The sequence below is a fragment of the Cydia splendana genome, chromosome 15 (genome assembly GCF_910591565.1).
Source record: "Cydia splendana chromosome 15, ilCydSple1.2, whole genome shotgun sequence".
Lineage (NCBI taxonomy): Eukaryota > Metazoa > Arthropoda > Insecta > Lepidoptera > Tortricidae > Cydia > Cydia splendana.
The window spans coordinates 17,890,059-17,906,635 of record NC_085974.1 but is presented as its reverse complement, the minus strand read 5'-3'; the positions used below and the strand labels follow the sequence as shown (position 1 = coordinate 17,906,635).

The following is a 16,577-nucleotide window of genomic DNA, read 5'->3' as shown; positions in this document are numbered from 1 at the left end:
GTACCCTTCGGGCTTTTTAAGTAATGTGGAGATTTCTGACCTTCAGCCTCACTTTTTACCAAAATTTTTGGTTTGGCTTCCAAATCTCCTCTTCTTCAGCTTAGCCTTTGACCTCGCTGCGCCTAGCTCGGCCTGCGGTTTCGCTTTTTAATACAATGGACATTGGTTGGCGTCTATGCTCTAGCTGAGCTTATCCTGAAGCACGGCTTCGACCTCGGATGAAAGCTCGCCTCACTGGAGAACTTCGGATTTTTAGGGCCCGGCCTTTTTAACACGCTTTCACAATTTTGTCACAAAAAATTTCGCGCTCGCTGCGCTTGCGTTTTTTGCTGGTTGACCCTGAATCCCCTGAATCTACATGGTAGCGTGACTGGTCAATGAATAATCATTTAAACACATGGAAAATTTATCTCCGAATCTACTGTGCTAAAATTTTGAAAAAAAAAAACAAAATAGTTCTTTACCTATCTATGACAGGAAAACCTATTAGAAATGTGCAGTCAAGCGTGAGTCGGACTTAATTATAGACATTTCACTCACGTTTCACATGAAAAAATACATTGTTACAAATTGTGTAATGTACGGAACCCTTGAAACGCGACGCGAGTCCGACTCGCACTTGGCCGGTTTTCTTTAAATGTCCCGGTCTGAGTCCCCACACTTATGGCGACCCTACATTAGTACCAACTTCGTCCATGGCACAGATTCGCAAAATTCACACCCAAGTCACCCAACACACCCACTCACATTCACTTCGCAACATCCTTAATCTCAATGACTTAAGACTAATTTTCCAACGAGCGGGTGACTGCATAACATTGTGCGGGGTACATTGCCCTATGCACACAATTTATAATGGCGGCCGCGTTTCCGTCTTTTTGTGTCGAATGGACACAACATGTCGCATTGTCGAATGATTGTAATGATTTAGGAGATGTGTATTGGCTGCAATTCGTGGCTCAATAGTAAATGTGTGGTATTCCCTATAGTTCCAAAGTCATGTGCGGTATAACTTTTGTGAATTGCCAATACCAGGCGTGGCTCACTTAGGGTTGCCAGATGGTCGGGATTTGGCGGGATTCTCCCGATTTTTAGCATGTGTTCCCGATTCCCGACAAAGTAAAAATTGTCCCGAAAAACAGCTTTACGTTATAAAACAATAATTTCAAGTTCCGATCTATCGTCAAGCGAGCGAGCGACCCGCGTCGACTTTTTTGTTTGTTCAAGATCTCAAAGAATTTATACTATTTTTATATAAAAACGTCTATGGGTAGAGCCGCTGACGTAGTGCCAATAATGGAAAATATCGTTGTTTTTAATAGAATTACTTTAATTTTAATGTTTTTTATTCCGTTTAAGTCCCAAAATCCCGAAAAATTTATATTTTTTCCCGATAATAGCGCCTTTCGATCTGGCAACCCTAGGCTCACTCCGCGATATCGTCGCTTTGCTACAGGCTGCAGGTAGCTGAAAGTACATCCATTCCGCCCCAATTTTAGGGAAAGCCATAAGCCGCGCGTGGCCTATCTGTGCTGATCGTAACAGACGCGTTTTGTTAGAGAGCGAGTCTTCTATACCTACTAGTACTATTATTTATTCTGTGCCAATACTACCTACATCCAAATATTTATGTGTGTGTGTGTGTGTGTGTGTGTGTGTGTGTGTGTGTGTGTGTGTGTGTGTGTGTGTGTGTGTACTTCAGTGGAGCATATAATAAATAATATCGCTGATAAAAGTGATAATATTAGTTAATTTTATATTTAGCATGATAACGACGCTAGAAACATTAGGCAACCACAAGCGTCCACCTGGACACAATAGAGGTTGCCCCAATTACATCCATCTGGCAAACCGTTGGCACGGCTGCAAAAGTATGCACTTTTGCAGCCGTGTACTTACTGTGCTCTTTTGGCATTATGCTGTACATTTTACGTCAAAACATACACCGAATAACAAAAAGAAAACACAAGATAAATTTAACACAATTTATTTAACATGATAACAACGCTAGCAACGAACATTGTCCACCCTGGCACCATAGACGTTGCCTCATTGCACCCATCTTCAAAGCACTGACACACCGTCTCCAGATGATCGTGGTTGTCGGCCTTGTAGCAGTCGAGGTTTTGTGGAGCGCGCACCCAGCCGCAGCCGCGCGTTATGCGGAACTCGGACTCGCGGTTTGTGTGGTAGACTGAAAACATATAAACAAATATGTTGTTGAGGTTAAACGCGCAAAACGTAAAGCAGATGACCCTGCAATTGTTTCATAAAACATGTCTTTAGATAATTATGCACAACCCAAAGAAACATAACCTAAATACCGAATTTAGTTTGGTTCCAAGAGCCATTTACCTACCTTCAGATAATTAAACTCATTTTGACATAGGTAAAGTTGGGTAAAGTACTCCAGGTTACGTAGGTACATTAAAAAGATAATTTGAATAATGATGATCTTATCTAGATCTAGGCCATCGCCTAACTGTTATAGCAAAATGGTTTTAGAGTCTGGCTGACAAACCTGTCAATGTATGGTAAGTAAACCATACATTGACAGGGATATAAATAAATAATGTATGGTGGAGGATACGCATAGCTATACGTGTCTGCGGACAAATCTCCGGCAGACACATATAGGTCATACACGTTTTATTGAATGCTTAACTTAACTCGTTTGCGTTTTTCCTGTTAGACAACAGGAAAAGGTTAGCTGGAAGAGATCCCTTACAGGGATAACTTCGCCTTTGTACCTTTATTTCTGTAAATAATTGTAAACCTGTGTTGTGTACAATAAAATGATTACTACTACTACTACTACTACATCACAAAGTGAAGAGAAAGGCTACTGACGAAACGTTTTTTGTTCGTAGGTGCTGACCGTAAATGTTGTTGTTAATACTAATCATATTGAGATTAAGACTGCTATCAGTTGTCACTTACTAGTCTGTACAATCTTCCTGCAAAAGTAGTTCTGCGGCACTATGACGCCCTGCCCACACTCAGCGAAGACCAGGAACCGGCGAAGAGTCTCCTGGTCGTAGCTGCTCGGGTCCAGACACATGGTGTTGTTCACGCTGGTGCAGTCGTAGCAGCGGATTGCCGTGGCTAAGACAGACATAAACAGCAATTATGCTGATTTACCAGTCGTAGCAGCGGATTGCCGTGGCTAAGACAGACATAAACAGCAATTATGCTGATGTACCAGTCGTAGCAGCGGATTGCCGTGGCTAAGACAGACATAAACAGACATTATGCTGATGTACCAGTCGTAGCAGCGGATTGCCGTGGCTAAGACAGACATAAACAGACATTATGCTGATGTACCAGTCGTAGCAGCGGATTGCCGTGGCTAAGACAGACATAAACAGCAATTATGCTGATGTACCAGTCGTAGCAGCGGATTGCCGTGGCTAAGACAGACATAAACAGCAATTATGCTGATGTACCAGTCGTAGCAGCGGATTGCCGTGGCTAAGACAGACATAAACAGCAATTATGCTGATGTACCAGTCGTAGCAGCGGATTGCCGTGGCTAAGACAGACATAAACAGACATTATGCTGATGTACCAGTCGTAGCAGCGGATTGCCGTGGCTAAGACAGACATAAACAGACATTATGCTGATGTACCAGTCGTAGCAGCGGATTGCCGTGGCTAAGACAGACATAAACAGACATTATGCTGATGTACCAGCCCACACTGTTAACTGATATTTCGTAAACTTTGTAACAAAGGCATAAGGTCCACCGATGGACAGTTAAGAGTGATGCTGTTTGTATATTTACCCAATGTTAAAGGCTATAGCCTATAGCTATACCTAGTCTAACTTAAGATTAAACCCTTGTCCTCATTAAACCTGTGATTAAATTTAGCACAGTACCTACTGTCAACTTTTATTTTAAAATCTATGCGCCTATGACATTTCGTCAGGTGAGAATACGTTTGTGCCATACGCCACTTACATTGGTTTGTATACATATAGGAGAGCGAAAAGAAGCAAAAAAATTTTTTTTTCAGATAAGTCTTTCATTTAGGAAACATTGAACTTATGTATCATTTAGGCACATATGTTTATTATTTATAGTACCATACAAATATTGTAAATATAGTGGTCATCATAAAATAAAAGCATTTTTAATATTGCCATATCCGTTTTCGATGAGTAAATGTTAACCGTACAATGTATGATATGACACAAAAGTGTTGGATATGTCACACTTTTGTGATAATTTTCTGTTAAAGAGTGTAATTATCCTATAGCAAACTGCGGATTTGGCACAACATTTTTCAAAAATAGTTTTTTTTCAAGAACCGATTACTGTAAATTATAGCATATTTTTTGTTATTTTAGGAAATATCAAAAAACGATTTTGCCAAAAATGGATATGGCACAAACGTATTCTCAACCGGCGATTTATACAGGGGTTTTGTTATGTCTGACCGTACCGTACACCAGGACGGGTCATATTGAACAACTCTGACTATATGGCCAACCCCGAAATCGTGAAAACAGTAAACTACTCATGCCTTTGAAAACGACTGTATTAATTATATCAGGGTTAACGAAGGTCGGGTCAGATTTATCAGACAAACACTGACAACACGTTTCAAAACACGAATAGAGATAACACGCTCTACATCCTATCAATATTTACATTGGTTTTTAAGACAGAGGTTTAAAACTCTTATCTGGGCTCAAGTTAGGTACGACGTTTAAGCTTGGTTTTGTAATTGCTTGGTTCATTAATTATCTCATTTATAGTATCAAATAGACTGTTGTAAAACTTAAAAGATTTGATATATATATTAAACTTACCAAACTGAACGCCAGCTAACACCATCACCAGTGCCACTTGAATAAAAAACTTCATAATTTTCTATAAACAGAATTGTCTTTATTATGCAACGGTTTATTATTAATTTATGTTATACGTGGTGATAAACTCGAGATAGACTTTCAAATAAGCCAATACTCAGTCTAGTCATCTTTTAAGTTGTAATAAGTTATCAAATGTTGTGGACGCACTTACCTATTCGCAGAAATATGATCAAACTGTAAATAGTAGGTTAATATGGATATTTTTACCTACAAGGATGTATATGTGACTTACCCATTAGTACAGTACTGTACTGTACGAGTAGTAGACCAGAGATATTAATAGAGCTAGACCAAGAAAAGTCTGCAGCGATTTTGATAGCCCACGTAGTGCAAGTGTTATTCATATGTCATAATTGCATAGCTTTTTGACGTAGAAAATAACACTTGCACTGCGTGGGCTATCAAAATCGCTGCAGACTTTTCTTGGTCTAACTCTATAGGTACGTATCAATTACTTATAAATAAGTAGGAGAAGGCAACATAAAAAGGAGACGAAGATATATTTTTTAAATTTAATAGTGGCAGAGACGCACTGGTAATTAAGGGGCCGGTATATGACGTTTTCGATTTAGACCTCACTTTGTAGCCATAATTTGTTCAATAAATGTTTAATACTTGCATTAAATTATACGTACATTTGTTCACGAAGAAACCGTGTACCGACTCTTCATGCCATTATATTTTTAATTTGCTGTTATTCTCTACAAATCGACACTAAAAGTATCAAAAAATCAAAATATGGAGTTCCGTTTGAGACAGAAGCAAAACAATTTTATCTTTGACAGTAATTGAATTATTGTGTGATTTTGAAAGCTAGATAACTCAGCTACCAATTTATTATCGATTTATATTTTTACTCACAAAGACAACACAGAAATTCAATCTCAAATGTAAACTTTCGAACAATTTCCATACATTGACCATAGTCTAATAAAACATGGTCTTCCATTCCCAGAGTGACACGGGGCTACGTCACAACAACATGGCCGCTATATATAGCGCTATCGCATATTATCATCTAGCGCTGTCGCAGGATGACGTAAGCCCGTGTCAGTTAGGTGACCTAGAAAAGACGGGAATGGAGTACCAGGCGGAGTATATTATTATACCATGACATTGACGACATCACTCAAAATTCTTCTTCAAGTCAGATGCCCGCTGGGGCTACACCGGAGCACACGTGTACTTCTTCAAATGAAAATGACAGCTTGCCTTGCTTGCTTTTGACAATTATATTGACATTAAATCATATACGCACACGAGAAAGCATACCAGTAGATAAATTGTATTTCAAAAAATAGGGTACATAAATATCAGCTCGTGTCTCATTTAAATTAGATTTGCTTTTATTTACGGGTCATTATGGTTGAAAACCGCAGTAAACTATCTTAAAACAATACGATTACAGTCGAATTTAAGTATTATGTTCCTTCAAAACTCGCTTAAAATGAAAAAAGTTTAAAGACTCATCTTTACTGATTGGGATCAATTTTCATTATGCTGGTATTCATTTTGCGTCATTTTAAAAACGTATTTGACTTCTGTATGTCAATGAATTGTGATGACAATTGTAATCTTGTATTATAAGAACTTTTATCTTAAAATATTGCCTATTAACAGGAAGAGTTATGTAATTCGTATAAGTAATATCTGAAAGTCTTGTACCTAGATCTGTAATACCATGGATTGCGACGAATAAATGATTATGACTATGCCGTACGTGCTGTTCTCTGAAAATCTTCAAGAAAAAATAACGGCTAGACCAGCACTAAGTACTAGCGAGTTTTTGCGGCTTTGGAGACCGAGATGAAGCTTACAGGCCAATAGCTCTGTGGCCTGATTATTGTTATGTATACCTATGTATCGAATGATTTAAAAATTTACTATAAAAAGCAATGTTTTATTTCGATTAGGTCTACATTTTGTGCATATTGCATATCTGAAGTATTTTCGTACTAAACTTGAAACTTTCATTGAAACTATTAAAATAATTATTCCAAATGTACAGTCACCTGCAATTTATGTTACACAACGAAGGTCTCAAAAATATCTGACACGATCTTATTTGTAGAACCATAAGAGCATGTCACATATTTTTGCGGCCTTCGAAGAGTAGGTACCGTCATTATCACCAACTTTGCCCGCTTTTTTTTAATAAACACGAATTTCTCAAAAAAAAATCACATCATATGACTTTTTTTCTCAGCACGTCCATTGTGATCAAACGCATCAATTTATTTGAAGAAAAAATTTTTTTATCGTGTTTTTACCCATTTTTTTGCGTTTTAGAGGGCGGGCAAAGATATCCGGGGTTTTCGCCAACATTGCCCACGTCAATTTGGTATTCAAATACAGCTCGTATGATGATGATGTCTAAGAAGGACCACTTAAAGGTTTTGGGCAATCCTACCATTCCCTGTTAATAACTTAGCGATAAGTGTAAAAACTTTTAAATAAATTTGCTGGGCAATGTTGCCTACCCGTTTTTGCCCATTTCCAAATAAGGCTCGCCTAAGACTTTTACAAAGGCTAGGGTTGTCACTTTTGAGAAAATCTGTTACAATAGTTTAATGGCCAAAAATATGATTTTTGCTGTGTTTTTCATTCGTTAACGGGATAAAACATCTAAATAAAGGATAATAAGACAAATTAAATACAGTATATATTTATAAACTTATTTTAGTGTACAAACATAACCTTCTTTTACTTGCAAAGTTGGGTAAATTAGATGAAAGTGACAACCCTAATCCGTTTTTCGTGGTGGGCAATGTTGGTATGGATGCCAAATTACCGGATTACTTTGCCCACCGCTAAAACTTTTGTGTATTTAGGCCTTTTTAGTTTAAATCTCAATAGACATAATCTATGCTTCATGTGTTATAACTCAAACCCGGTAATATTTGTCAAAGGGTTCTCAATTTTTTCTACTTGCATTCATTATTTATCAATTTTTTGCCCGCCGAAATATACCCTATATTAGACAACTCGCTCAAAATTCCCAAGTCAAGTTATGCACAAGTTTGGTATATAGTTTTGTCAGAAATATAATCTATTTTCTACTAAAAATAGCAGGGTGGCCATAACTATTATAAATTTTTCTACATTAACGAATTTGTATAAAATTGTCGTTTTGGGCAAAGTTTCCCTGGAGGCAAAGTTGGCGCTAATGACGTAACATACTATTGCAGGTGACTGTACATAAATGTTTCGGGATTTTGAAATTATTTTCCAGGTTAGTTTAGTAACAATCAAGTTATGCAGATACCGATTTCGTGAACGTATAAGTAGTAAGATACCGCTATTGTTTAGCGATACCGATTATTTTTAAAGGTAAAACTATACCGGTTGAAATATAAAGATATTAAAATTACAGCAGGGACAACCATTTTTTATAGGTGTACCTAAACCATCATTGGCGGAGCGTTAGCAAAGGTCTCCGTTTCTGCTTGGGCAAAATGCTTTTGTATGTTCTCCTTTGCAGATCACATTTCTCAACTGATTCTCGTGAAAATTTGTATGCAGGTTCGATAGAATTATTCTGTTTCGCTTTATCCGCCAATATGGAATTGCCACCCTGCCGAAACTTTATTTATTTAAATTCCCATTGAATGGATTTTGCACCTTATGAAAAACCGTATAGAGTAGTAAATAACATTTTACATCTGACTTAATGACACCTTGTTTTATTCGCTGTAATTGTCAGTGCTGCAAACTCTCCTGATTTATCAGGAGATTACCTGATTTTTAGCATTGTCTCCTGATCTACTGCTTTGTTTGGAGAATGGTGTAAAATCTCCTGATTTTTAGGGATTCTTACCGAACTTGGTAAACAAAAATATTTTTTACTTATTTATTATTACTTTTGTTAGGTTGGTGAAGATGGATTTATTAGACATTTCATTTTTGTTTGACAGTTTGTTATCTGTCCACTGTATTTTCGCTCGCTTTTTAAGCTGTCACTGTCACTATAGTAGTCAAGTCAACTGTCACTGTCACTTCACTTTTCCGTTTCAAGTTTTTCTTGTCTATTTTATCGCTTTGCCGCGCTCTCTTACGTTACGAATCCGTGAGTCTTTCGAGTTTCGGTAAGAACTGTAAAAAGTTAAAAAGTCTTCTTGCAGTAAAAGATATATTTTTTGAATTCAAAGTTTAGCAGAAAAGGGGTAAGTCAATTCGTTTGTTTTGCGGACCAATTCGTTTTTGTGTGTTGAGTGTGTTTGGGTCGAACTAATACATAAGTAATAATCGGCATGAATTGGTTTTTACTTTAAAAGGTGGAGGTTCATCACGATGGCTAGATCAACAAAAAAAAAGAAGTATTCACAAAAGTTCAAGGATGAGTGGTTACATCTCGAGTCATACAAAGGTTGGCTTTCTGCGAGTGAAAGTTGTAACACGAATGCACATTGCAAATGGTGTAGGTGCGATTTTTCTGTCGCTTCGGGGGGGAAATCTGACGTTGAAAAACACAAATCAACAAAAAAACATACAGACAATGCAATTAGTTTTATCAACCAGAGAACATTGACAGATGTTTTTGCATCAACTTCAGGGTCAACATTAAAAACAAAAGTTAAAGAAGCAGAAATACATTTAGTTTCTTATATAATTGAACACAATTTGCCATTTACAGCTGTAGAACATTTGCCAAAACTTTTGTCAGTTATATGTCCTGATTCTGATGTTGTTAAAAATATTTCCCTGAGCCGAACCAAGGCAACATATATTGCGAAAAATGTTCTGGGCAAATACAGTAAGGAGATGCTAATCGCTAATATGAAAGAAGATAAGTTTTCAATCATCATAGATGAGTCAACAGACAGAGGTGTTGTCAAACACTTGTGCTTAGTGGTTAGGTTGACTATTGATAATGAAGTTTGCGACTACTTTTATGACCTCATACCCATTGAAGGGGCATCTGCTATAGATCTTTATAATCATGTGGTAAACTCTTTTGATAAGGACTCTATACCTTGGAGAACCAACTTGATTGGTTTTGCGTCAGATGGTGCCAATAATTTAATGGGAAATAACCACTCTGTTAGCACCCTGCTCAAAGATGAAGTTCCAAATATATTCATTTTAAAGTGTATATGCCACTCTTTTGCACTTTGTGCTTCATATGCGTGTGCGAAGTTGCCACAAATGGCTGAAGATTTGGTCAAAGATTTGTATAACTATATACAAAGTAGTCCCAAAAGGATTGGTGACTTAAAAATGTTTCAAACGTTTTTACAAATCAAGCCTCACAAGCTTCTGCACCCAAGCCAGACAAGATGGCTATCGCTACATGCTGCTGTTGCTAGGGTTCTCGAACAATATAATGCCCTCAAGCTGTTTTTCATAGACGCAGTATCTCAAGCAGGCTCCTCAGCAAGTGCCCGTCATATCCTAGACAATATGAATAACCCATATATAAAACTTTACTTGCTTTTTCTAGACTTCATTTTGCCTCACTTTAACAATTTAAACAAGTTGATGCAGTCTGAGACTGTACAAATACACAATCTGAGAAAAAACATAATTTCAGTCTTGAAAACCATATTGGAATTTTATATAAAGCCTAGTTACTTAGAATCTACAGATATTGAATCGGTCAACTACCGTAACCCATCAAATTTTCTAGAGCTAAAGGATATATATATGGGAGCTAAAGTAGAGGCAGTATTAAATACAAACAATTATCCGGACAATGATATACAAGCATTGAAATTAAAAATTATGAATTTTTATATAGAAGGGGTAACCCAAATTTACAAAAGATTTCCGTTTACCAGCCCTGTGCTGAAGCTAATAGAAGTACTGGACCCGAAAATTGTAAAAGAAAAAAAATATAATTCTTTGGCACCATTAGCCATGCAATTCCCTAACATTGTTGAAGCATCAAAATGGCAGGAGTTAGATGATCAATGGCGATTGTTAAGAAATACCACGAGTATTAACTTTGATGAAACTGACATTCCTAAATTTTGGCATAATGTTGGAAAGGAAAAGATAGGAGATGAGGAGGCATTTCCCACTCTGTCCAAGTTCATGAACTGCTTGATGGTTTTGCCACACTCCAGTGCAGCAGTAGAACGCGTTTTTTCGGCCATAAACTTGAATAAAACTAAACAAAGAAACTGTCTGAACACAAAAACATTATGTGGCATCATGCACAGTAAGAGGTTATATAACAAAAGTAGCTGCTTTGCCCATAATATAAATAATAAAATGCTCTCACTATTCAATAAAAATATGTATGAAGATGGAGATGGTCAGCACGAGGAAGACATAAATTAATTTTTAATAACTCTACTAACTACCAACTGATTTCATTTAAAACACAACTAACAATCTTAAGATGGTGACAGTGACAGACTTAGATTTACATTACAACACAAGGCATGTCTTAATGCGTTTTAATGTTCCGCTTTACTAATATACTAAACCTACATTTAAAAAAACAAAATAAGGTACCCAATTTTTTCTTATGATTATTTTGGTGGGTCTATTTTTATATTTTATTTTTTCTATATTATTCCTTTTCTTTTCAGAAGTTTACCAACCATTATAACAAATTTATGATGTCATGCGTCATTCAGTTCAGTAATACCCTGTCAAATTTGAAATGCTAAAGAAATAAGTGTTGTTAGCAAGAAAAAACGCAACAAAACCATTATTTACTAATCAATTGCACGTAAGTTTAACTTTTAATGCCTAAAAAGGTATATTTTTTAATCTACTGATTTTTTTTGTAGTCTCCTGATTTTTTTCACTATGGTCTCCTGTTTTCTTGCAGGTTGTAGTTTGCAGCACTGGTAATTGTACAAAACGCGTATCTCGACAAAGCAATATTAGGTAGTAAAACAGTCAACAATCAAATGAATTAAATAGGTATGTCACGTGTGACATGAACAGACAAGGAAAGCAAGATTAAATGCATTGTTTCTCTTTCATCTTTCAATGGAACGCTTTTACCTTCAAAGGAGGCTAGTGGTCAATACTAAACTAAAAGTCCAATCTTAAAAAAACATGATGGGTCACTGACCTGTCCCAGTAAAGTGAGGTAGTGTGCGTGAAGTGCGCTCGTGTGTGAAATGGGGTAAATTGACAGAATCTGAAATTTTACCCACCGCTACCGTCACCTTAAGATTGTCTACGTCGTCGCTTCAAACGAATTCGGGATAGTCATCATCAAAATCAAAATGCAACCACGCGTTCCTGACATGGTCGTCGTAGTACAATTTAAATGACCACAGAAAGTTATTATGAAGTAAGGCAACAAAAAACAGAAAATTAATTTAGCACCATTTATTTAACGAAATAGCTGCACAAGGCAACCAGTACCGTCCATCTCGCTGCGACACTGAATCATCAATACATTAGTATTAGCACACAGTTTCAAGATGGTTATCATTGTCCGTTTTGAAGCAGTACCTATATTTGATCGCAAAAAACAACTAAGCCCCACTGCACCATCCCATTAACCCGGGGTTAACCGGTTAAACCGTTACCCCGTGTCAAATTGTACTGTTAACTCCAGGATTAACCGGTTAACCCCGGATTAGTGAATGGTGCAAGTGGTATTATCTACTTAGGTATACGAGTTTAAATTATTAATAGGAGGGCGTAAAAAAGATACAACCAAAATAATTTAGCGCCATTTATTCAAGATGGTAGTCGTACTGGCAACCAAGATTGTCCACCCCGCTACCACAGAATTCGCGGCGTTACATCCATCGTCAAAACACTGGCACACCGTCTCCAGATGGTCTTCGTTGTCCGCCTTGTAGCAGTCCCTGCGCGAGCGCACCCAGCCGCAGCCGCGGTGCACGCGCACCTCGGAGTCGTGGCCCTTGCGGAGAACTAAAACAGATATAAAAATAGATGTACGTATAGACTTTTAGGGCCACTTGCACCATTCACTAACCCGAGGTTAACCGGTTAAACCTGGACTTACTATGGTTACCAGTACAATTGGACACTGTAGCGCAAGTAGCGCTTAGAGTACTAACTTTTGTCCGCGATTTTATTAGCGTGGAATGGTGATGATTGATAAAAAATATCATATGTCCTTCCTTGAGTCTCAAACTATCTCCATAATCTCCATACCAAATATCATCTAAATCAGCTCGGCTGTTTAAGGGTGAAGAGGCAACAGACAGACATGGTTACTTTCCTAATATACTATTAGTAGGATTATATAGTAGGGATATTCCGGATATTATACTGCTAGAGCTCTACGAGTAGGTACATACCGTTAAAATCGCATGCAAATTTCAATACTAACTTAGTCAGATGAAAAAACTATCATACATTTGTTATAACGCCATTTGAAACATTCAGATCAGATGAAACATTTCGATTTAACGCCGCAACGTAATCCGCCGCAAATAAAAAAAAATCCGTACTGAATTGTTGTCATGTTTAAGCATTTTACGTCAAAAATGTGACAGTTACGTAGGAAGTGGCGCCCTCATTTATTTTCTACTATTTTATGTCGCACTGTACCTATGAAACATCGCATGCGATTTTATACAAGCAGAAATAGTGACTGTAGGGTAAACTTACTGGTCTGAATGATCTTCCTGCAGAAGTACTCCTGGTTCCCATGGGTCCCGCAGTCGGTGAGGGTCATGAACTTCTGGAGCGTGTCCTTGTCGTAGATGGTGGGGTCCAGACACATGGTGTTGTTCACGCTGCTGCACTCGTAGCACTGGATCGCCCTGGCTAAGATAACATATTCATCTGGTGCTCCATTACGACGACCGGTCTTGCCTAGTGGGTAGTGACCCTGCCTATGAAGCCGATGGTCCCGGGTTCGAATCCTGGTAAGGGCATTTATTTGTACGATGATACAGATATTTGTTCCTGAGTCATGGTTGTTTTCTATGTATTTAAGTATTTATATATTATATATATCGTTGTCTGAGTACCCACAACACAAGCCTTCTTGAGCTTACTGTGGGGCTTAGTCAATTTGTGTAAAAATGTCCTACAATATTTATTTACTACGACACCCTGTGCTATAATAAGCACATTACGTAACTACGTGTACTGTTTTTATTTAACTTGCAATGTTTGTATGTAGGTACCATTGTAAACCTTATTACAAAAAGCATAAGGTCCACCGATCGACAGTTAAGAGTGTTCCTGTTTGTACATAAAGTACCTAAGTAATGTAGCTATAATAAATATGATTGGGTCATCATCATCATCATCATCATCATATCAGCCAGAGGACGTCCACTGCTGGACATAGGCCTCCCCCAAAGAGTGCCACAATGACCGGTCTTGCGCCACCCGCATCCAGCGGACTCCTGCGACCTTAACCAGGTCGTCAGTCCACCTTGTGGGGGGTTTACCCACGCTGCGCCTTCCGGTACGTGGTCGCCACTCGAGAACCTTTCCGCCCCAACGGCCATCGGTTCTACGGGCAATGTGCCCCGCCCACTGCCACTTAAGTTTAGCGATTCGGAGGGCTACATCGGTTACTTTGGTTCTGCTGTGGATGGCCTCATGATTGGGTCAAATCGTGCAAAAAAAAATTTGACCCACTTCCTATTATTTGATTGAGCTGTAACTTCACATACCTATGTATGTAGTTTAGAAGTAATGGTCGAGACAGGTGGTGATCATAAAAACTGTAATAAAACAGGGCAACCTAATTGTGTTTCGGTTTATTAGAATTCTCTCGATGAGCATAAGTTTGTTGAAAGAAAAGTACAGTCAGCGAAAAAAAAACTTGTATCAGAAATGAAATATTTGACAAACATCTTTTATATATAAAGCTACACCCGAAGGAATTATTAAACGAATTACCGTACTAGTTAGGTAAAATTTAAAATAGGTGTGAAGCTGCTTTAGATATTTAATATTTATTATTTACATATTACCTATATATGATCACGTTTTATACTTTATGCGTAGTTTTACGTTAGATCCGATATTAGGGTCACTAGACGTCAAGACACACGTTTAAATCACGTTTTAAACTGAAATAGATAACGAATGGGAACATTCCTACTGACCTCTAATAATTGTTGCATGTAAACAAAGTCACGGCGGCCTACTTGTAATTATTTATTGGTAAACTTTTCGCGGGTACATATAGAGCTACACAATTATTATACTGGATGTTTTTGGGGGTCGTGATCCCGAACGTCAAAAAATGTCTTAAGATGGTCATAATAAACAAATTTCCACATGGGACTAACCAAAAAAACGCGAAAATAAATGTAATGTATTCCCTTGAGGGCCCGAAGTCGACGAAATGTATGTGCCCAGCATGGATATGATGGTCGTTTTTGTCTATGTGATAGCGTGACAAAACGGTAGCCGTCAATTTCTATCCCGGGGTGTTAAAAAGTGACAGTTATTTTATCACGTGGACAAACGTGGATAAAGTCATCCATAATACGCCTACAGGAGTATATTTTATTAGTATTTTTCACGATTTTCATATCGGTCCCATGGGAAACCCTGTTCAGTATGACCATCTCAATACATTTTTGACATTGAGGATCACGACCCCGTAATCATCGATTATTGTTATAGCTTCTGTCCACAACTTAAGTCTGCATGGAATCACTCTACAATCCGTATCGGGTATCTATTCCCTCGCTAGTGTGATGACTGATAGTGATAAATAACATATTCACTAAAATAAATTAGGGCACTGACTTACCATATTGTACACACGTCGACGCCAACAACGCACTGACCAAAAATTTCAACATTTTCCGTAAACTACGAAAAGCTTTTCACAAAACGCAACAATTAACAGAATACACTTTTTATTTATCGATGTAAATAAAAGGATATATTCTATTTATCGTTGTGGATAAAAGGAGATAAAAGCGGGTTGCCGAGGAAACGCCGATTTGCCATTACGGCGTTAGTCATCAAATCCGCCTTTTAAGTTCATCCGATGACAATCCGCGGCCCTATTCTGATGGATACGATTTGATGTTAGCGATTAGAGTCAATTTTACATGTTAGGTATATTACAGGATATTTCTCCTTTAACTTGGCAATATCCAACTGTACACAAACTTGTACTCTGTTTTAATTTTTTTTATTAGAACAATTACGACTATGAGTGCAGAGGACGCTTGAACTCAGGGTGAAATGATACTAACAAGATTATATAAATTATATATTTGCTGGTACGGTCGTGCTCACAAACATCTTTACAAACTAGACTATATGATACTCGTATAATCAAAGGGATGTATTCCATCCCTTCGTATTTGTCATGCTACTTCAGTCAACCTCAGTACTTTTTGTACCGAGACTGACTGAAATAGCAAGACTCGTTCGTACGTTTTCGTGAAAATACGATGGAAAATAACCTATATTGTATAATGTCTTATAACTTTAATATGTATACACTCTCTAATTTAAATTGGCTGTTTAAATGTACACTGTTTCAGTGGTATCTAGATTTGGATAGAGTCTAAACTAAATGATTGCTAGAAATCGTAATTTAAACTTTTTTTTTTGTTTTTGTAGTTCTGACACACAAAACTTGTTACCAAACTCACTCTTCGGACAATTACTCTAGTAACGTCTACAAACGTACAAAGCCATTATATTGTCAATAGTCCGGTTCGAATTCCAATTTGAAATAGTTTTGTGACAATATCTACCAATATATTTTTTTCGTTATATATTAAGAAATTTAAAACAACATAATAACCACCGGTTGTACCAT

The 16,577-nt window shown here is 37.5% G+C and overlaps 2 protein-coding genes across 4 annotated transcripts; one reads left to right on the top strand and one right to left on the bottom strand.

Moving 5' to 3' along the window:
• Window positions 1-1,971: 1,971 nt before the first annotated feature.
• LOC134797730 (uncharacterized) lies at window positions 1,972-15,809 on the bottom strand. 3 transcript variants are annotated; one of them, XM_063770082.1, is made up of 3 exons: window positions 15,549-15,809; window positions 2,941-3,105; window positions 1,972-2,194 (listed from the first exon to the last, which is right to left on the bottom strand). In XM_063770082.1, the coding sequence occupies exons 1-3, from the start codon at window positions 15,598-15,600 to the stop codon at window positions 1,977-1,979; spliced, it is 435 nt and encodes a 144-aa protein (XP_063626152.1). In that variant the 5' UTR covers window positions 15,601-15,809; the 3' UTR covers window positions 1,972-1,976. The 3 variants fall into 3 exon arrangements, with proteins under 3 accessions (XP_063626152.1, XP_063626151.1, XP_063626153.1); XM_063770081.1 differs by lacking the exon at window positions 15,549-15,809 and adding an exon at window positions 4,817-5,006; XM_063770083.1 differs by lacking the exons at window positions 1,972-2,194; window positions 2,941-3,105 and adding exons at window positions 12,510-12,727; window positions 13,433-13,591 and having other exon boundaries at window positions 15,549-15,751.
• LOC134797306 (E3 SUMO-protein ligase KIAA1586-like) lies at window positions 9,209-11,680 on the top strand. Its single transcript, XM_063769532.1, has 2 exons — window positions 9,209-11,558; window positions 11,661-11,680. The coding sequence occupies exon 1, from the start codon at window positions 9,641-9,643 to the stop codon at window positions 11,159-11,161; it is 1,521 nt and encodes a 506-aa protein (XP_063625602.1). The 5' UTR covers window positions 9,209-9,640; the 3' UTR covers window positions 11,162-11,558; window positions 11,661-11,680.
• Window positions 15,810-16,577: the final 768 nt, after the last annotated feature.